Source organism: Accipiter gentilis, chromosome 15, assembly GCF_929443795.1.
Source record: "Accipiter gentilis chromosome 15, bAccGen1.1, whole genome shotgun sequence".
Lineage (NCBI taxonomy): Eukaryota > Metazoa > Chordata > Aves > Accipitriformes > Accipitridae > Astur > Astur gentilis.
This window is the reverse complement of record NC_064894.1, coordinates 21651366-21673737: the sequence shown is the minus strand read 5'-3', so window position 1 is coordinate 21673737 and position 22372 is coordinate 21651366. Positions and strand designations below refer to the sequence as shown.

The window sequence follows — 22372 nt, the reverse complement described above, 5'->3', positions numbered from 1 at the left end:
CTGGCTCTCAGCATTTCATATCTTGGTTACAGCATTGCCTTCTTCCCTGATCTTGATACATACAGTTTTGTTCACGTCCACTGACAATGCCTTTGCAAAAATCATTTCTTACTCTCTCACACCGAGACCTAGGTTATGCTTCTGGCTAATATACCAACCTAATCTACCTAGGATGCCCCACCCGTCACGAACAGCAATCCTTCCTTTCTGCACTCTTTAAGGGCTGCAGGTGAAAAGCCGCAGCCAGGAGTTATGTACCATTATCGCCACGTGTTGTTAAAACCTTCTTCAGTTTAAAAAAAAATCGCTTAGCTTGCCGCTGCGCTGACCGAATCGCATCGCCGTTGTCTGTCTACGTCCCTGATCCGTGCAACCGCATCAGCCGAAGCCGAGGCCTCACCAGGGGCCAGGCCCAGCCGAGCCGCCCCCGGGGTCGCCTCACGGCGCGGCCTCCCGGGGCCGCCCGCACCGCACCGCACAACCCTCCCCTCCAAAACGCGCCGCCGCACAGGGGCTCCTTCCCTGGACGAGAGGAGGGGACTCCCTGCGGGCCCCAAGCGGGAGGAATCAGCGAGAAGACCCCGCCGCTCCCTACCCCCGCCCCACGGCACCCCCGGCGCCGCCAAGCCCCTCAGCCCGCGCCCTGCCCGTCGCGCCGCCCGCCTGTCGGGCGGGCCCCAGAAACCAGCTCTCGCAGCCACCGCCCCGCACCTCCCGCGCACGCCGGGACCTGTAGTTCGGAGGGCGGGCGGCCGCGCCGGCCCTAGCGAGGGGGTCGGCCGCTGAAGGACTACAAAGCCCAGCCTGCCTTGCGCGCGGCGGCGGGCCCATCCGCTGGCGGCGGCGGCGTGGGTGCGCGTTGCCGGGCAGTCAGCTGGCCGCGGGTCGATAAGAGGGAGGGCGGCGCGGGGCGGCGGCGCTCGGTGCTCGCTCCCTCGCTCACATCCTGCCGCGCTCCGGGGGAGGCGGGGGAAGAAAGGCGCCCGCTCCGCCATGGCCGAGACGATCGCGGACACCCGGCGGCTGATCAGCAAGCCGCAGAACCTGAACGACGCCTACGGGCCGCCCAGCAACTTCCTGGAGATCGACGTGGGCAACCCGCAGACGGTGGGGGTGGGCCGCGGCCGCTTCACCACCTACGAGATCCGCGTCAAGGTGAGGGCACGGTCCGGTCCGGCACGGCGGGGAGGGGGGGACGACGACGCTGGCGGCGGCCCCGGCCCCGCTGCGGCTCGCCGAGGGGCCGGCCCCGCCGCCTCCGCCCCGGCCCAGGCGGGCGGCCGGGGTCGCCCAGCGGGCAGCTCCGCGGGCTACGTGCGCGCCCCTCCGGCGGCGGGGCCCGGCGGCCTGGGAAGCAAATGTGAGGCGAGAGAAGGCGAATGCGGGGCCTGTGTGTCGGTGTTGGGCTCCGGCCGGCTCTTATGTAAGCGGGAGGGGTGTCCCCGGGCCGGGGTGGCGGTGACGGGCCGCCGCCGCCGTGTCCTTCAGGGCCGGTTTCGCAGCTAATGCGGCGAGTACCGCTGGGGAGGGGATGGCAGAGCAGCAGTGGGCTTCATCCTCGGCCTGAGAGCAGGCCCCGGCTTCTGCGAGCGACCGGAGCTGGTAACTCCGGGGGTCTGGTGGTAGTGAAGACAACGCATGTCGGTGAAGGTAACCAAAGGACAAATGCTGTTTCAGCACTGCTGTGCACAGCTGTCATTAGACTGGAATATTGCTGTACTGCGAGCAATTGCTTGCCTGTTTTAAAGTAAATAGAAGAGGGCAAACTCTCAGCTCTCTGAGGTGTAGTAATAGGGGTGGATCTGCCCAGAGAAGGCGGTCAAGTTCAGGATTCCAGCAGCCTCAAAAACCCATAGAGAATGTGTAAATAAGTCTAGTGGGCACATGTGCTAGATCAACGCTAGCTGAAGTGATAAGGTGAGTGTATACGGGGGAGGGCTTCCTGTTTTCTTTTGTACCTGAAATATAAATTGAGTGCCTAATAAAGGGGGCTGTTTCTCACCGTGTGCTATCAAATACTTTCTCTCAGTAGCACGAGACGCCTTCCTAGCTGGAAGGGCCATGTTCACTGACTTGCCCCAAAGGCTAGTAGCCTTAAGCTTGAAAAAAACTATGTGAAGTCATTACTATGTTTCCTGGTCTTTCTAGTTTCATAAACAGGGCCTGGAGGAGTGGACAGAAAAATGCAGTATCTACGGCATGGTCCTTGCCTGTGGCTGGCAGGGACTTGAGGCAGGGCACCCTTTTAGTCTATGCTGTCAGGCATAAGTTCAGCTGAGAAAGATAACCTCGTACAATTTTATCTTTTTTTTTGTAGCTTGTGGTTGAGTCTACTACCTTGTATAGCTTTACTCTGTCACAGTTGATTGAACCTGGTCAGTTATTACAGGCAGTAATAGAGGGTGAAGAAGCCTCATTGACCCACTGCACACCTTCACTGCAATATGAGTTCTTCTTTCACTGGACACCATGGAGTGCCCATGCCTTCGTGGCAGGGAAGGCTTCAGCTGGGGGGTTGCTGCCGTGGTCACTAAAATTCTTCAGAAAAGACTAAAACCCTGTGTGCCTTTACTGGTATTAAAGGTCCAAGTTCTCAGCTTAGTGTAACTTTACTTAAAAAAGCGAAACCAACTGAGATCTGAAGCTACTAGGGAGGATACTTCTTTAATTCTGATGCTCCTAAATTGTCATGTCCAGTAGCTATGCTCATGTTTCAGGATGTGTCCAACCAATTGTAGCCTGTGTTTGGCCTCTCTGTGATGATAAACTAGAACTTGCCAACTTGTGTTGCATTACACTGCCCTTATCAGGACCCTAGCTGTCCACTTAGCAGAAAGATGTAACTCTGCCTTGCTGGGAAGTATTTGTGTCTTCAGTTCCTAATGACTTTTCTTTCCATGAGACTGAGCATTTGGAATTGCTGGATCCAGGGAAGATGATACAAAAGGGACTTAGCTATGATATGGCCTTGGGAATGAGACTAAATTTGCTGGGATTAAAGAAATAATAATTTTTTTTAAATCCCCAACTGAAGTTCTTCAGAAGAAAGGAAAGCAGAAAAGCAAGTTTTAAGACAGATTACTCTTGGCCCATGTGCTGTTTGGGGTAGAAAATTCTGGATTCCTGTTGTAATGAAGACCTAGAAGTGACTTGAACAAATGTACACAGTGATAATACTGTGACCTTCCTCTATTCTTCCTCCTAATAAACATTGTTTTCTCCACCTTCCTTACTGGCATCTCTGCCTGCTTGTATGCAGGACTATCTCTTATAATACATGATAATTCCCTTTCCAGTTGTGCATCACTGTACACATAGTGCATCCTTGCTGTATACAATCATAGCTATCATGAACTGTAAAAATGAGTTTTAGGTCTCCGTATGCTGGAAGGCTACAGAGCAGGTAATACAAGTCATGCAGAATTATGTTCACTGTCTAAACTTGTATCAATTAACTGCTTCTCAGCAGAACACAGACCATGTTGCTAATATGCAAGTTACAGCATGGGAGAAGAGTTCGAACTTGAATTGCTGTAATATTGTATTTCTAAAAGGTAGAATGTACTTGTAGTATAAGCTGCTTGTTGGAGCGTGGCAGACAATAGCCACCAGCTTGCCTCTGTGGTTTGACAACTGCTTGTGGTCACAAAGTAGCAGCTGACATTTGCAGTTTCCCCTAGCAGTGCAGCAGAACAAATGTGAGAAGATGGGGTGAGTTACCTGTGTCATATCTGGAACTAACACCTTAAAATGTTAAGTGGTGCAGAAATGGATGGCTTAACTGCTGCCAAGTTCTAGTAAAAGCTATTGATAGCCTCATGTTATGGCTGGAGATCATGCTAAGCCAGTAACATTGTCAGAGGACACTGAGATTCAAGTTTGCATTGATGCAATTAGACTTGTACCATTGTCGTGGTGGTTATGAACTCGATCCAAGGGTAATTCTATCTTTATTGTTTTCTGTGAATCTCAATGCTTAACTTTTTTGGAGAAGACTGAGCTTGCTAGCACTCTAGAACTGATGTCTGATAATTAATATCTTGCAAAAAGTACTTGTGTGAAATACTGCAGAGTTCTCCCAAAGGTTTTATTGGCAAACTGTCTACTGATATTGCAGCTGAAGCATATCTGTTGCTTGGAAATAAATAAGTGGAACAACCTCATGCTTTAGTTCTTGTATTGCTGTACTCATGAACTTCTCGTGGAAGTTGGAAAGCCTAATGGGGAACTCAAAAGTTTTAGGTAGACTGCCCAGCAGTAGACTACTGGATAAGCAAGTCAATTGTATTTCAGTACTTAGGAAAGTTTTTCATAGCGTGTGTCTCTGCAGGCTAGTAGGATGGCTGTGCATTGTGGTAAACATACGGTACTTTCACAAGCAGTTAAGCTCTTTAAGAGTGCTGTGGGTAGAACCTGTACAGCACTTCCAGTGGGGCAGCTTACCTCACAGGTGGTCAGTTGGCCAAAATATTGACTTTCTGAGCCTGAACTTGCATTAAGTAACATTCTGTTCCTGGCAAACTGGACAAGGTGATGGCAGAAAGCTTTCTGCTGTAGTAACCAGTATAAGGCACACAGTGTAGCAGTATGCCACTGCAGTGCAGCTTGGCAATGAAAGTTAAAGATCTTGTTTAGTAATGGTAAATGACAGAAAATGTCATCCTGCAGTGCTAAAATGGCAAATCTGAGTGGGTTATGTTCTTGGCAGGGTAGTTGAGAATTTGCTTTCCAACAGCAGCATTAGGCAGTGAGTTTGTACCATTCTAAGGTATCCTTTGTGTGAAGGCTTAGGGTGAGCTAAAAAAGGAGAACAATGCAGTAAGGTGTAAAGCTCCAAGTGCTTTTTCTAGTGAAATAAAACTTGATAAAATAGTCATCTAAAGGTATCTAGATGATCACAGTAAGGTGACTGTGCAGTGGCTAAAACTAACATAATCAACTAGACTGCCTGTTAAAGTAATACAAACTACTTCATTGCCTTTACCACTTGAGGTAAAGTGTGAACCAACAGTTAAATTCTCAGTATAAATACTCTTGCATGCTATATGCTGTTTCTCATGAGTCTTTATTAGCTGTTCACTCAGGAACCACCAATAGAGGGGTGGTGGCTGTTCCCTCCTACTTGTTACACCTTTTCAGGGTGGGCTTGTGCATGTCAATACTCTTCAACAAGGGCATGTGAAATACTTGTTACTATTTATGAGCTGTAAGCCAGTCTTCTCTCTAAATTCCAGGAAACAAAGGTAGAACAAACATTATCCTATAGCATGTCTGCAGTCCTCAGTCCAGTTCCAGGTATCATTTGACTTCCACTGTAGTCGAACCAAGTAGTTTTCCTAGTAAGCGGATCAACGGGAACATCTTTGCTCAGATTCTGTGTAATAGCTTCAGTTGCTAAATCTTTTAAGGAGGCAAGACTTAAGCTTTACAAGCAAACTCTGATCCTAGCAACTGGTGACACACTTCAGAGCTGTACACCCACTATAAAAGCAGTGCCATGGGAGATGAGCACATTGGTTAAATACTGTCAACAAAGCATACAGATATCCAGGAACTTGCTACGTTTGGGAAAATAGCCCTTTGTTAACACTGTTTCATCTGTTATTTTTTCTGTAAAAGTGACTTCTGTGCTGCCCATTTTAGTTGGGTTTGTCACCTAGACTAAAAGGTTAAATTAACTGTTTATGGTTAGTGAGAACTTGCAGAGAAGTTATTTTTAATACTCTAATATTATTAATATTCAAACTGACAGAACTAAAACAAAATACCTGTTACAGGAGCTACTAGTCCAAGTAGTTAAAGAATTCTTTTTAGTCAAATCAAATTTAAACAAAAAACCTTTTGTCATCTTAATTATGTTCTTTAATGTTAAATGGCCTGTTGCCTCTAATCAGCATCACTAAACTTGGCACTAAGGCATACCTTAGCTTCTGGAGGTTCCATGGCTCAGTGGCTTGTCTTGAGGTGTAGAAAGGTAACACCTTGCTGCTGTGCTTCCAGATGGTGTGAAATGCATCACTTGGGTGGTGCCAGTGCTCTTCAAGGCAGCAGTCACCTTTCCTGTATCTTCTGCACAAAGACTTCTGTAGACCTTCAGAGGTACTTGACTACATATGCCCAGTGTGGGGAAGGAAATGAACACACAGGCTGTAAAGTGCCTGCAGTGTTAAGAATAGTATTGGTCTCAAAGGATTGGGGAAGTATATCAAAGTACTGCTAAACTTGAGCTGCTTTTGAAAGTCTGGTCGTCTTAACTCTTTTTTTTCCAAGACGTAGCTTGGATACAGTATTTGCATTTCAGCATATTTATAGTAGTCTAACTTGTATGACTGATTTGAGTCTCACTTCTGTGATCAAATCAAGTCAGAGTAAGATGGTAAATGAACTGAAAGTATAACTTGCTCAGAAAGCACTTGTCTTATGCCATGGTGTTGTGGTTTAACCTCAGCCAGCAACTAAGCACCACGCAGCCGCTCACTTACTCCCCTGCATCCAGTGGGATGGTGGAGAAAATGGGGAAAAAAGAAGTAAAACTCCTGGGTTGAGATAAGAACGGTTTAATGGAACAGAAAAGAAGAAACTAATAATGATAATGATAACACTAATAAAATGACAACAGTAGTAATAAAAGGATTGGAATGTACAAATGATGCACAGGGCAGTTGCTCACCACCTGCTGACCAACACCCAGCCAGTCCCCCAGCGGCGATTCCCTGCCCCAATTCCCAGTTCCTAAACTAGATGGGATGTCCCATGGTATGGAATACACCGTTGGCCAGTTTGGGTCAGGTGCCCTGGTTGTGTCCTGTGCCAACTCCTTGTGCCCTGGCTGGGCATGAGAAGCTGAAAAATCCTTGACTATAGTCTAAACAATACTGAGCAACAACTGCAAACATCAGTGTTATCAACATTCTTCTATACTGAACTCAAAACATAGCACTGTACTAGCTACTAGGAAGACAGTTAACTCTATCCCAGCTGAAACAAGGACACATGGTGTTGCAAAGTGGCACTCTTGATCTGGTGAATGTGTCTTTGAAATGTTCTGTCCTTGAACGGTACCAGATTTCCTGTCCTTCATGTGTTTGGCACGGTTTGAAGTTGCAGACTCTTCTCCAGCATGAGAAGAATCAAATCTGCTGCTACACATAGTTGACATCAGCATTAGTCAGTGAAGCTTGTGGTGGAGTAATGACTAAACACTGACTCAGTGTGGATGTGTTTAGGGATGCATAATCAGCACTAATTCTCTGTTTCTCTACTACTGCAAATCTTGCATCACACTGCAAGTCTACTCTAACTCTAGTTAATTACTCTTTTAATACCCTATTCTAGACACTGCTACCAGTTAGATATTTTTAGATTCCTCAAAGAATAAATGCACTGTTTCAGGCGACTTTGTTTTTCTGCTCTACAGCCCAGGTACTGCATCTTTACAAACATTAACTGTTCCATTGAGCAGTAATTCAGAAAAGCATATCTGGAAGGCTAAGAACTTCCCAGAACACTGACTAGGGAGACAGAGAAGTGGAATGGTTTGGATGAAAAACTTCTGAAGCAAGGAGAGTGGATTTACAAGTCTACTGCATGTATTGGCTCTGAGCAGCTGATTTTTGTGTAGAGGTTTTTGATTAAACTAAGTTCAAGAGCCTAGTCCAAAGGTACTGAACTAGTTTAGTGTTGATGTCTGTTACTGTGTAAATAAAATAAGCAAGTTTCTGAATAGTGCTTCTTATTAGTATACTAGTTTAACTGGTGACTTGGAATCTTTATTTCTGTGCATACAATGTGGGCCTTGATTGTCATGTATTAAGAGTGCACTCTAGTACAGTGCTGAACAGACCAAATCAAATGGGACAATGACTAATCTTTGTAGGACAGATGGCTGTGATCCAGGTAGGCATGTGATGCCAGAGTACTTTGATACATCTTTATTTTTAGATGGCTTGCCAAGAAAGTGTCAGCTTGAACTTTAGAGCAGTCAGGTCTCTATTGTTTTTATCTAGGGGAATAAATAATGCAGTGTAGATTTATGAGCTTCTAACTGTAGGGGAATTATTTTCTTTAATGTTTTTTCACTTGGTAATGCAATACCAGTTGTACTACTGCAGGCTGTTTTAGCAAGTACATAATGCAAATGCCCTATGAAGCTCTAGCACTGAGTATAGGGTCTAAAGTTGCTGTTGCTGCTGTGACTTTTTTGATGCGAGAAGGATTGAGTAGCCCTAATGTTCTGATCAAGGTATAAAACCAAATATTTTACCGACTGAAGACAGGTCTTTGAATGTATTCCTTCTGTGGCTGTAAAACTTCTGTCATGGGAGGATCTTCTGGGCCACATGACAGTATAGTTTGTTTTGGCCACAAAGCTGATCTTGAAAGCGTAACCATAAGCTAGCGTATAGCAGCTTTACTCTAAAATCCAGGAAAAAAAAAATGAAGCTATATCTTGAGTGGTTTAAAGCCACCTCTATACCTGGAAATAAAGCTTCAGAGACTACTTCTATGGGCCTAAGCTGCAGCACCCCCTAAATGTTAAGATATGCTACAAATTAATGAAGAGGAGCTATCAGCCTTTCTGTAGCTGTTAGGTGCCTACTCAATGTGAATGTTACTGCTCCAATAAAACTGGAAATACGAAGAGAATATTTTGTCTAGTATGTCTACTTCTATACTAGTTACTTATTGCTTGTTTCTTGCATGTTTGAAGTGTAGGGATACTGGACTGTCTCTAGTTCGCAAAGCACGTTAAAACTTTTGTTCCTGGTAAAAACTATCAATTGCAACAATCCACTGATTTTGTTGGCCCCACTTGACCACAGCTAGTAGATGTCACCTAATGATGCTAAAGCATCACCTTAATGTGATCCCTCTTCAGCCATTCTCAAGGAGGAATGAATGGTAACATTACAGCGGGCCAAACCAGAGCATATGGCAGTTATACCTTGCAATTGTGTAAAAATAGCAGTCCCTTCTCTTTTAAAAGGAATATTTGGTATTTCAAAGGAGGCTTTGGCTTTCTAAGCCTGAAATAATTATCCAGAAATAATTACTAATTCTGCCTGGGTGTTATAAAAGTCTTTGCCTGTGTGTGTCCTTAAAGCGGGCTCCTGTTTGGCTTCTGAGCATGGAACCTGAAGAATAAAGAATCGGTAAACAATCTGTTTTTCTAGACTTACCCTGCTTTGAGCCTTTTGACCATGGCACACCATAGTTCAGCTGTTCATGATGTTGGTGAACTTGATCAGGTGACAATAGATGCTGCTTGGCAAAAACCCAGACACGCCATGCTAATTTTCATAGAGCAGCTCTGAGCTCAAGGCATTGGACTTGGCGAAGGTTAACTTTTGTCTGAAGACTGATAGTCTTTGTTGTTGTGTTGCTACTAGTCTTTAAGATGGAAAACATCCTAGCTCCATGTCTCAGTATTGTGAAGTGAGAAGCTCTATAGTTCTTGGTATAGCTTAAGTCAGCATTGTTTAAAACTTGGGTGTATACATACGGTCAGATTTTTCAGTGTTCTACTAACTTCATATTTTTTGCATGTAGTAGATAGACCTGGACATCAAGTGGATAAAAGGGGAGGTAGATCTCTGCTTTGATCAAAAGGACTGTAACCTAGAAAAATAACAACCCCTTATCTGACCTTTTGCAGTGGGGAAAGAGGTTTTCCTTCAGTAAAGTACACAGCAGAAATCTAAACTCCTAGCAACTGAAGTTTAGAGCACGTTTGCCTTCTTTCTTGCTTTTTATAATTGTAGGAAATGAGGAGGTAGCTGCTTATGTCAAGTTGGGACAGAAACAAACCACTGGCAAGGTTTTTGCAATAACAGTGGACTGCTGGAGCCAGTTTCTTCTACTAAAGGACAACAGGCTCTTGCGTTAAGAAAACTGTAATACTTTTTTATCCACCCTGAATGCTACTTACTGTAATACCCCAGAGCTCCCATTGGCTGACTGTAAATGTAGCCAAAGGGTGTAGTCTGTTGACAAAGATTACAGCTTGTATGAAGAGATAGTAAGAAGCTTGAATTTACCTTTTGAGAGTCAAGGCCACAAAATTCTATCAAAAGTGCGCTGAGTGCTTTCTTTCACTCTATTCTAATGGAAATAGAGTTGTATCAAGGCTACCATAACCTACTTGAAAAGACAACATCAAAGTAGGTGCTATGGCAACAGTGAAGCTTTATTCTCAGTTTATTAGGAGTGGGAGACATGGGCAATGCAGTGCTGCTGCTGAGTTACATTGGCAGATGAGGAAATGAATCCAATTTACCTCAAACTGTCCTGGACAACTACAGCTGCGGAGTTTCTGCAGTTGTGGGGGTGGACTGGGCTGCAGTGACATTAGAGTCAATCTTGTGGTGTGTCAGCATGCTCTTTGAAGGAACCCAAATGCTATTTGCATTCAATTTATGTGTGGGAACAAATTTGTAGGAGCAAGTGTGGCTATTTGCAGGGCTTTTTCCACTCACTGGATAAATTAATCTAGTCTAGATAACAGAACACTTGAAATTACTAGAATTGTAAACTAATGTATTTTAAATAAAGTACTGTAATTTTCCTCCTGTTTTTAAGGTAACTTGTATGCCATAATGGCTGCATTAGAGACCTGTGTATCTGAAGCTGAATGGACAGTATTGACTAGTACTCGGACTACTTGCATTCTGTCTGTGAAAGTCTCCTCACTTGTATACATAAACAATTTCTGGACTTCTAACTGGGCATAGCTTGGGGATTGACTGTAGTAACAGTTAGAAGACTTACCTGGTGATCCAAGCTACTGTCTTTAGGACTGTCATTTACTTCTGAGATGAATTGGGAATCTTCTGAGCTTGGACTTGGACTTAGAGTTTGAATATGTTATAAAAACATAAATGTAGCTGAAGAAGCATGCTTACTGTGAATACAGGTTTCGCCCTGAAATCTATTAGCAGGCAACCACTGCTTCCCATTCCCAGTTTGTTGAACACTAGCCAAATGACTGTAGAGACTTGTTTGGCATCAGAGTGGAGAAATGCAGGAGTGACTTAAGGGTCTGGGTTTGTCATCTGCTGTTTAACTATGTAATTTAACTTGGCACCAGTTCTAACAATGTTTATTCCAGTGTACTGGCTTGGCCATTAACTCACCCAGCAGAATATAGACTGTTAGTTTGACAGTAGTCAGAGAACGCCTAGTGGGTATCTACCTATAGTCTGATAGGGAAGGAGTGCTAGACAGAATCTGTCTTGTCTTACCATCTTTCTATGCTTAGGATTTTGGGCTATGTGGTGCTTCTGCAGAGCTGGTTTATTGGTCCGTCTGGAATAATGCTTTATCTGCAATTCTGACTAGTAACTTATGGTTGTCTAATGTCTTAGGTAATGCATAATCCTTTCAGGTTGAGGGCTTGCATTCAAACTGCTAAGAGGCATGATTTTGGACTAGGAAGTTGTTGAAAATGTTTTGGTAAAAATGAGACTAATTATTACACTGTAGAAAAAACAAATTGCTGCAGTAATTATGCTGAATTTATCAGAGGAATGAGCTATGCTCCAGGGGCTGTGCCAAACTGGGTCATGAGTTTCATGACAGTAGACTGCAGCTCAGCAGGCCAGAAAGCCAACAGTATAATGCTGAATGAGCATAGGGAGAAATGTTTGTAAAAAAATGAAACTAGCCTGACTTCAAGTTTTGTGCCTTACTCTTATCTCTGTTCTAGTAGGCAAACAAAGCATGAACAGTGTTCAGAATAGCTACTGGCACCTCAGTGACTAAACAAAGATAACTCTCAACTTAAACTGTGAAGCTGAGAATAACTTTTTTAATATCCTGTATGGTCTTAAAGTTGACACTTCAGTAGAAATTGAAAGTTTCTGTTGACACCCTAGGGTTGTCCTACCACATTCTTGCCCAGTGATAGCCTGTGCTTCAGCAGCTGTTTGGCTTGCTTAATGAAAACCATCTACCCATGGTAGACAGAGGCAGTAGGACATGCTGAAACCCTTCCTACTGAAGGAAGTTGTCTGCTCAAATGGGGTAATAATCCATAATGAGAAAGGCACATGCACTAACTTCAGATGTGAATATATCCTGAGTTAAAAATGGGGACCTAGGATGTGAATAGGTTAAGCTGTATAAGAGTACTCTCAAATTGTTTTTTTAAAATAGATCCTTTTTAACAGCTGCGTATCTGAAGAATGCTGCTCTATCAGTACTAATTTCTAAAAGGTGAATTGCTGCAGTTTCTGGATTTTAAGTAACACAAGGTTTAGAAGTTGATCTCAACAGATAGTTCTAATTAATATCCAGACCAAATGACAGGGAACACACATGCTCCTTTAGTGTGTAGTTGTCAAGTTGTGACTTGTAAGCCACTTAATTTAATGGGAGCCTTCTAACATACTCTTCACTTTAAATGTTTCCTGTGCTTATGCTCAAAATAGAAGAAGATTTTGGAACCTAGAGGGAAAACAAGTACTCTTAACAGTTCTTTTCACCAACTTGCTAGCTGGGCTAGCACGTCAAAAGTTCAAAAGGGATCGTAGAAGGTAAAATGAACTCAATTGGCACTTCTACCTGATGTTATACCTGTAAGCCTGATATGTTGTTTAGAGATTAACTTTATAGACTTCATGCCCAGAAGCATGAAAAGAGTTCCTGAAGACCTGGGGACTCATTGTTTTTTAGCTGCTTTTATTCAATTCTAATCCTTCTTGTAAGTAACTTGAGAGCAGAATGGAATATTTTCTGTAGGTGAGAGCCTATATGTTAAATACTGCAGAGGACTTTCTACCCAAGACACTGACAAAGGGTTGATATTGTAATGTGGAAGGCTGAACCTGTTTAAAAAGCCAGTAGCTGAAATCAGAGAAAAATAATCCAATACTTCTGGGAATCTCCTTCATGTACTCTGGGGACCTAGCTTTATTTACTCTTGAGTAGAGTATTCTTATCCTCAAGACAAGAGTGTTTATAAAGCCTGACTTCTGACATAATAAAATTGCACTTAAGACTATTATTAGTCACTAGTACAATCAACAGTGTTTTACCTGGGAAGGAGAGCTCGATTACTTTTAAACATTTAGCAATAAGAGATTTCATAAGAAAATACTGTTCTGTACCTTATCATTTGTAAATCATGGACTAAATAGCATAATGTGAAAGTACACAACTAACTTCTCAAGTACTTTTAAACTGTGGCAGCTAAAAAACTTGTTATTGTCTGGAGGTAATACAATGGCCCATAGTCATAGGCCTGCCTAGTACAGGAGAGTATGTCTACAATTAAACCTGTTTTGAGCAGCCAAAAGTATCACTCAATGATAGCTTAAGCATACATCCTACAAATTATACTGTACAGAGATACCCACTCAAACTGCGACCAGAAGCTCAGTGAGATGGCTTACAACTTAAAATAAAACAACAAAAAAATAAAAGGCACTAGCCAAGAATGACTGCTGTGCTTCTGCCAACAGGAAGACTAGGGATAACTGTAGTCACATGTGAACATCAGCTTCCTAGGGTACTCCTCAAGAGTCTTCTTTAAAGGTGTATTAAGACAGTGAATATGCAAGTCTGACAACAGTAAGCTTTATTCTGCTACTGCTGTTTATGTATGGTAATTACAGGCTCTTGGTCTTGCTTTTAGTAGGTCATAATGCCTATAAACGCTTTTGTAACACTCTAGCCAGTTTGCCACATCAATGACATGTAAGCTTCAGAGCGTGGTCTTGGTGCTTTCCAATCTGGGGATGTCATTAGGAGAGTGCTCCCTCAATGTCTACTCTTAAAATAATGTACAAGTTGACTTACAACTGTGGGAAAACACTGTACCCCAAGAATGAACAAAAGTAATACAGGCTCTCGCACAACTTAATGTAAGGACATGTGTCAGGGTGCTAGTGTGTTTAACATGGTCTTGTGCAGCATTATAGCCTGGCTCCCAGTTGATGTTTTTCAGGTGTGTTGAGTTGGGTGCTGACTCCTAGCCTTGTTCAGGAAAGTTCTGTCTAATCAAGCTCTGCTTGGTTTAACTTTGTAGTAAGACAGTCCTATCTCATCAGCACTGAATGTTGTGTTGCATCTCGGTCTTCTTGGCTTCTTTGGAGCTATCCAAACTCGGCAGCTTGTACTGTCACATCTTTGGCTTCATCTGTCCTGTATGGATTCTCTGCAGGGCTTGCTGATTTTGCTTTTGAAGATGTTGGAGGCCATGTTGTGTCAGGTAATAGAAAAGTACAGGGAGCTTGGTTAATGTCCTATGCTGGTACCTGAAACACTCCCTTGAAAGCAGTAAGAAGAGCCTGTGTGGATTGAGAAGACTTTTTCTTCCCACCTCCAATTTTGTACATGTATTGGCATTGGGAATCCAGCACCTGAGACAGTAAAAATAGCAGGTGCTTGTGCAACCTTAGGAACATCTGAAGTAGCCAGCAAATCTGCTAGGTGATATGGTGGCAAAATACCAGTGATTAGGATGCCATATAAATGAGGTCTGCAGTTAAGCAGCTTGAGGCACAGCTTACTTGTGTAGCTTACAGAACTTTATCTGTATTTCTGTATCTTGAGTATTTCTCAATACTGTTGTTGCTTAAGTGGAACTAATTTGTAGCTTAACAGCTTGTTTCTTGCTTCTGCTTATCAAAACTTCTATTTTGTCTAATCGATAGCTTATGATCTTGTTTTCAGACAAATCTACCTATCTTCAAATTGAAAGAATCTACAGTCAGAAGAAGATACAGTGACTTTGAATGGCTAAGGAATGAACTAGAAAGAGAAAGCAAGGTGGGTAAAATGGAAGGTAAATACAAGTCTTCGCAGACATACAAAGAGTACTGATGCTGAAATGTTATCATTGTTATAAAGCGTATATATTGTATAGAGCAGATACTGTGGTTGAAAATGTTTAGAACTGAAAGACTGTCAGTCTTTCAGCAAACCTCAGTTATATAATGCTAGAGGCTGTTTCATGGTTTTGAGTTAATTTGGAGTTAGGCTACTTGAATTTACCTTACCTTCATAGGCAGATACTGTTCTTCTCTGGTCACGTTTTATTGCTTCACTAGGGATGTGATTCAGTTGGGTCCTCTAGGAGGAAGAGGTGGCATAGGAGGTGTATAAACTTGCTTACAGGCTGCACTCATGGACACTTTTCTAAATCTTTCAGGTTGTGGTTCCACCTCTTCCAGGAAAAGCTCTTCTCCGTCAGCTCCCTTTCCGAGGAGATGATGGCATATTTGATGATTCCTTTATAGAGGAAAGGAAGCAGGCTCTCGAACAATTCATAAACAAGTAAGTGTTTGGTCTAGTTATCAGGAGACAAACCCAGAATTCAGCTCCAGAAAATTTAAAGCTGCTAATCCTCTAACTATGGTAGCTGTGCTAAGTTCAGAGTAATAACTTTCACATAATCTTGCAGTAGGACATACTAACATTGCTCATCCAGTGTTTAGTTTAGATGTCTTAGTGTTTACCTAAACAGCTGAAATGAATGTTAGTGGTGTTGTTAATTTATGCAAATTACTACTAAAATTATAGCATTCAAAATAGTTCTACTTTTTCATTTCTGAAAAGGTATCCTCCACTGGGTGAACAATGGAGCTTACAATGGGCTTACAGCAGTTTACTTTGATTGCAGATGTGAGGTATTATCAGCTTGTGTAATGATGCATATTTTCTCTAATCATCATGAGAATCTTTATGAAGATGTAAAAACACTACCTGAGGTATGCACCTACATAGTTTGCAATAGATGCTTGGGGTTTTGTCACTGCCTTTCAAAGGGTGAGCAGAAATTATAGTAACAAAGTCTTATGATTCTTTTTCTACCATCTGACACTACTAACCACTCTCCATGTATTGACCTGAAGAGGTACTTTAATCTCTTTAACAATGTGGATCCAAACAGTGGGTAGGAAGGAACACTGTCAGTTAACCAGCTCTTCTGGTCTCTAGAGCCAGCACTGTTCAGACCAACTGGATTTGGGACTGCTCCCTTTAGAAGTTCAAGCTTGTCAGTTCCACTAGCATTCTTATCTTGTTCAATAGTAATTTTCTTTAATAGGGACACAGGATGTCTGAGTTAAGCCAGAACTTATAACAATCTGCTTGTCATTGTTAGTTCAGGCATGTATCTTTGGAGTTGCAAGTAACTAGTTTACTAAAATTGTCTGTCTTGTGCAAGTAAGTGTGTATGAAATCTTTTAAGTTTTTCTTAACATAGTTGCTGGTTAGCTCAAGTTAGAGGTATTGCTAATGGTTCTGAGCAGGTAAAATGCTTCAGACTGCTCTTTCCTCTGTTCAAAGACAAGTGGAATCAATTTCCAAGGCATCTAGTTCTGCATTTACACTACATGAAGGCAGATATGCTTATAGTAAGATGGAATAGGGGGGTGGGTTAAGGCTGTACAATCAAGGTCATGACTGTAAAGTACAACTTTTATCCACACAGGCTTGGGACTCTAAATGCTGAAGTGCACTTACTGAAAGTTTTGTATGCTGAGTCTAGCAATATGTGGGGGAAGAGGGCTGTTTATGTTCTGAAGCAGCTGATAGTACAACAGTCATCTTAACTGGAATCTCTGAAAAACTCAGTATAGCTGACAAAGGGAGTGGCCAGTTTACTGGTATCACTTGTTTAGTCCTACAGCAAGTAACAGGTTGATCTTGTGGAAGTGTAAAACTTCTTGGTCAATTTTTCCTCCTTTGAAACAAAAGCAGACTGTTAATGAAGATATTGATGTAGTGGCAGACTTGAGTACAGCTGGAACAAGGCTTTTCAGGCACAAATCCTAGCTATTCAACCTCATCAATTTATTCTAATGGCATGACCAACTCATCAAGCAAATATTACTAATTAAAATTTCGTACTATGTAGAAGCTTTAAGGCTTCTACCAAGTACTCTGGGTACTAGTGAACTTGGATCTGAAGGTAATTTGCATAATACATTCATATTGCTGCATTCTCAAAGCTAGTCTTTACCTCTAGAACTAGAGAGGAGTCCCTCAGATAACTGATAGCACTATATCCAAAAAAGATCTTGGTGCACCAGTGCCAGTGTTAAGATAGATGTTGTTGAGAAGCTTTATTCCTCTAGATCTAAAATCTAAGACGGACTAAATCACAGCAGTGCAGCTTGAGTCAGCTCTCTTGAGCCAGCTTGCTGGCACTACATCAATACTACATAAAATGACATTCACAGGGGTGGCTATGTTGCAACATTCTTGTCTGCCTGAACCGGACTGTGGGATACATGAAAATTCTTGAAGTAGCAGCTGCTATGTGTAAAGGTCACCTTAGTGAAGAATTCTAAGGAAAAGCCAATGCAGAGTGAGGTATTCATGTGAAACCAAGAGCTGAATCTGAGAGATCAGATCTAGTCTTGCAATTCAGCCACCAAATTGCAAGCCTTCCTGAAATGGAGAAGAAATATGCTGCTGCCTCATCTTCTCCTGTATATCTTTCTCTTGAAGTTCAAGGCCAGCAACTTCAGTCTGATGGGGGTAAGAAACTCAAACTAAGAAACTCCAACTAGTTATTCCAGACTTTCTTCTTTCTGAACTAGTGTTTTGGACTGCTGCCCATTTACTAAAACCTGGCAAGATTGATAGGTTTTATGACTGCACTTGAAATAATTTATCAAAGCTGAATAGGAGAGCTCAGCTTCCTCATTAAAGGACACCTTCAGTGACAAGTAAGTAGTGACAAGTGAATCTGTCCTGTGGTGAAATAAGCACTAACAGATACATTTGGAGAAGATGCACAAAAGTGCTTGGAAGTACTGAGCCACTGGAGTTAACTATGTATTACACCTATTCTACTAGGTAATGTCCATTTAGAGTAGAAATGTCTGACAGATATGGAGGCCATAAGGCTGACACAGGCTGTCCTAGGGAGGATGGGGGGCTTTCTGTCTTAGAGGAAGCAGCCTGTCTTGGTGGACCAAACTGGATGTAACTTTTTTCAGAACAAACTGCTTTAGGTTTTCATGTGCGTAAGTGATCAACTTCCAGGGATTCTGATTCTCTTGGATTTTTACCTACACAGAAGGCTGCATGGTATTTTAAGGGTTTAAATCCAATACCTTGTTGTTTTCTTCCAAGCTTGGGAGTGTCTTCTAATACAGTTTCAGTTCCTTTACTGTTAAAAGGTTGATGGCTCAGTCTATATGTGGAACAAAACTAAATCTACAGTAGAGATGCTGGTCTAGTCTAGAGCTGACAAGCTCTGTCTCTTATGTTTCATATCTCAAGACTTCTGCCATTAACAGAATGGCCAGTACCCTCTGGCTGGGCATCAGTGCTGCTTGTAGTGCTAGGAATAGTGACCATGGTAAGTCACTGCTCTCAACAGTGTCAGAGCCTTCAGAAGTCCTTCACACCCCCTGGTGGAGTAAGCCTTTAACTCTGCCTGGGCTAACTGCTATGGAATTAGGTGGAGAACTGAGGGGTTAAGCAGCCTTTAGAAAGGTGTCCTGTGTCAAAGGCATCAAGACCTGTAAAAAGCTGCTTGGCTTGCTTAACTCTACATTTCCTAATGCTAGGATGGGCACTTTGATAGTCCCCTCAATTGCAGGTGATGGATCATAATGTAACATGCTTCCAGATGATCAGAGGTAGCTCAGGGTTCCTATGAACTAACTTCATCTGGGGGAGAATGACAAGTCTTGCTGCCAGACATCATTCTAGTTGCCAACAGTGAACTGGAAGTGGGTCTATGCCTAAGTGCAGAACCATGGGTTATTGGTATAAAACTTTGCTCTGCTGACTAGCTGCAAGTAGACTTGATTTGTTAGTACTAATGCTTGTTTTTTCCTCTCTAGGGTTGCAGGCCACCCACTGGCACAGAACGAGCGCTGTCTTCACATGTTCTTACAAGATGAAGTAATAGACAAAAACTACACACCATCCAAAATAAGACATACTTGAGTTCTGAAAACATCTTCTCAAACATTAGTGGTTCTTATGCTTGGTTTTAAGAGGTTGTAGTTTGTCTTAGCATGCTGAGGATAAACAGGCACGAAGTTTCCACTAACATCAGTACACTGCTTGGTCTTTGCATATGCTTTATACCATAAAAGAACTCACTTGTCTTCTAGCTAAATCCCTCTCAATCCTTTATTCAAGAGTATTATACTATGAGACCATCCACCCTGGCAATGTCTCACAAACCTTTCCACTCTTTGCAATGACTTAACAATGTTTACTGACTTGGCCTTACTTGAACTTGCACAGTTGTAGTGTCACGTGTTCACTTGTATTTGACTAAACTGCTATGCTGTTTCTGAGGTAGTCATCTGTCTGAACTTCTGTAGAAAGACTGCTTTATTTCTGATACCCTGTGTGAGAAACACTTATGCAATTGTCTTCAAGCTTGTAAAACACTTTATACTGAAGTAATGAGGGAATTATCTTTATATTCTGTAAGAAGAAAAAATCAAATTTATATACTAAAGTAACTTGTCTAAAGTTTTGAAATAAAAGTGAAAATGCACTTCAAATGTTTTGTCACTCTTGACCTTGAGTGTGGGGTATCTTGTGCTTTGAGAAGCAGGGACTTGACTATAAGTGAACTGGTGTTTCAGCCTTGCTGCGATGCTCTTCTGCAATGTAGTCTTGTGTTACTATCAGCCAGCACTAAATACCCTTAGATGCTGGCAGTCACTCCTTAAGTGTTAAAGAACATATAAAGGTATTGAAGAGTATTCCTGTGTTGTGGAGCCAAGGCTGGAACCCTATTCATGGTAGGCAGTCAACAGATCTGTGGCTTCTACTTGGCATGACAAGCATCAATCTAGCTTCAACTAGCAAGTGAAAACTATACCATCCTACAGCGAAAGGAATATTGACATAACCTATAATATATAACTTCAGTCCTAGATTAAAGTAGCTCTCTACAAATACAATTAGGGACATGAAGTCATACAAGCCTTCTGTAAGAGGTGATCGTAGACCACTTCCCTGAAAATTAAAGGAAGGGGAGACTGTAATATTGTGTTTGTATGACCACTGGTGAAATACAGGTGGTTGATGCCTGAACTGCAGTTCACAGGGAACACTGCTGAAGTTGTCTTTCTCACTAGATGCTTCTATGGCTGGAGAAGCTTCCTTAGTGCATCCAAATATAACATGGGAGCTACCTATCCAGATGGTCTTGAAAACAGATTCAAGAACATGAGTAGCAATATGATCCAGTGTTTTGTGCTATTTGGTAACAGTACACATTGGCTTAGACTTGACTCTGCTGCTTTTTTTCCTTCTTATACTTATCACTGTAGAAAACATCCTACAAGCTTATTGGTGAAGTTATTAGTTTCTTTTAACTAAGACCATTAACCTAATTTATGGAAATCTGGATGTAAAAGACTGAACTGACAAATGAGGATTTTGTGTAGTACTAGTAACTAGCTACACTGAATAGTTAGATGCTGAAAAAAATTGCTCTTTCCCCCTCATACTTAACAAAGACTGTGCTAAATCTCTCCAACAGTCCTATTAATGAAACCAGGGACCAAAATTGACAGAGCCCACTTGCAGCCCAGAGCTGTCTAGCTTTTCAACACAGTCTAGCTTTTCAGTAAGTTCTTGATAATGTAAAATCAATCCTAAAATTCCTTGTGTTGTTGAATCACATTTAAAAGTTGAGTTATTCTTGGAAATGGGGAAAGAAGGACTAAATGTATATGAAGTTTTAGTGTTTAGGTTTAGATAGATAGTAAAGTATTTTTCTCAAATGTTCTTTTCTGAGAGAAGCTTCTTTCAGAAATCAAAATGCCCCATCTTACCTCTAAAAGATGATGACACAATCTGTATCATCTGCTGGGGGCAGGGGGAAGAATTCAGCTGAAGAGGGAAAAGCTGCATGCTTGATGTCAAAGTATTGCTATTTCCAAAGTGAGGACTTTGGAGTGTTAACCTCTGAGGATGACAGGACATCTGCTCTGGGCTTTCACCTGGCCTTCAGTCTTTCCAGGGTAACTAGAGACCCTAATTCTAGTGTAGTGTAACTAGTTCTGCTTCTGTGCAATCTGCAGTACTGGGAGGAAGACGTGGTCTGAGATTAGCTGTGCCTAAACCACAGCGATCTGGGCATTTTTCCCAGCTTGTGAGTCTGCTCTGCAGCTGGGCTAGGTCCTGCAGGTAAGGGGATGTGAGATGGGAGTGCACCCATTGCCCTGCCTGCTTTGCAACTGGGAGAAAGCCAGTATGCTCTGTTGCATCCTCTAGCCTAGGTGATCCAGGGACTGGGACTACAGCACACTGCAGAGTGTGGTAGCCTTGCAGCGTGGTTGCAGTTTGTGTTTATTGCTTCTCTGGGACAGCAGCGTAAATCTGATTGAAATGAGTGTTCTCTTATGGGTTCTGCACAGCCCTGGGTTCAACTTCCTTAGCTCATAAACTGAATTGTCACAGAGTGGGGAACCACAATTGATTTTTTTGCCCTGTCCAGTTCTTTTTAGTGTAGAGAGCAGAAAATGGTTGAAGGTTATTACAGGTGCAGGAAGAACACTTCATAAAGCATTTGTTGGTTTCCTTCTAACAATGTGCTATGCCTTGTGGTAAATGCATTCCCAAGTGCTCCATCCTAGTTTGTGTAGAAAATGTTTTAAAGTCCTGTAGTCCACACTTTGTCTCACCTGACTCATAAAAGACTGGTTTTATATGCTTTGTTCTGGCTGTTTCGGAAAGGATAGAATGTGAGACCTAGCAGACTGTACAAATGGAAAAGAGTTGGGGTGAAAACTTTGACCTCTGAAATGCGTGAGATTTTTATGCTTGGAGTCAAGGGAGTTAGGATTTCACTTGTGATCTGTATTCCTTGACACTGAAAACCAATCAGCCATTGATATACACTGTACATCTCCATCTGTCATTTTAGTGTGCATGGTTCTTCGGTCACTCATTGCCATATGAACATTATGTTGTATTTCCCTTCTCCTATTGCTAACTTGTTCTGTGCATTGGGAGTCACTTACCTCTTTCTTTGGTGTGATTACACAATTGGACACCTTAATAAAACTTCAGAATCTTTTTAACTGAAGCAGTGTTTTTCTACTCATCACCCTTCGTTAGCTGCACAATTCACCACTATTAAAAATTGTAATAACGTGAAACAGAAGACTTATACTAGGTTAAACCTCTGGTCTGTTTGGTATTGTGTCCTAGAAAAAGCTCTGTGTCAGCTCCTTGAGAAGGAAACCTTGCAGCTGCTGTATATTTGGATTACAGAAGACAGCTCTATGCAGGACCTCAAGGTCCCTTTGTCCCAAGGCAGAATCACCTAAGCTGTTGCTTTAATGCTTGTCTAACCTGTTTTTTAAAACTACTGATGATGGAGACTCCACAGCATCCAAGGCAATCCATCTGAGTAGAGGGTATTTCTGTTCCC

At 42.3% G+C, this 22372-nt stretch overlaps 1 protein-coding gene across 3 annotated transcripts; it reads left to right on the top strand.

Moving 5' to 3' along the window:
- The first annotated feature begins 828 nt into the window (after positions 1-828).
- SNX3 (sorting nexin 3) lies at positions 829-22019 on the top strand. Of its 3 annotated transcripts, none has more exons than XM_049817901.1 (5): positions 829-1155; positions 14674-14769; positions 15152-15276; positions 15623-15710; positions 18807-22019. In XM_049817901.1, the coding sequence occupies exons 1-5, from the start codon at positions 994-996 to the stop codon at positions 18864-18866; spliced, it is 531 nt and encodes a 176-aa protein (XP_049673858.1). In that variant the 5' UTR covers positions 829-993; the 3' UTR covers positions 18867-22019. The 3 variants fall into 3 exon arrangements, with proteins under 3 accessions (XP_049673858.1, XP_049673857.1, XP_049673856.1); XM_049817900.1 differs by having other exon boundaries at positions 15559-15629; positions 18807-18824; XM_049817899.1 differs by lacking the exon at positions 15623-15710 and having other exon boundaries at positions 830-1155.
- Positions 22020-22372: the final 353 nt, after the last annotated feature.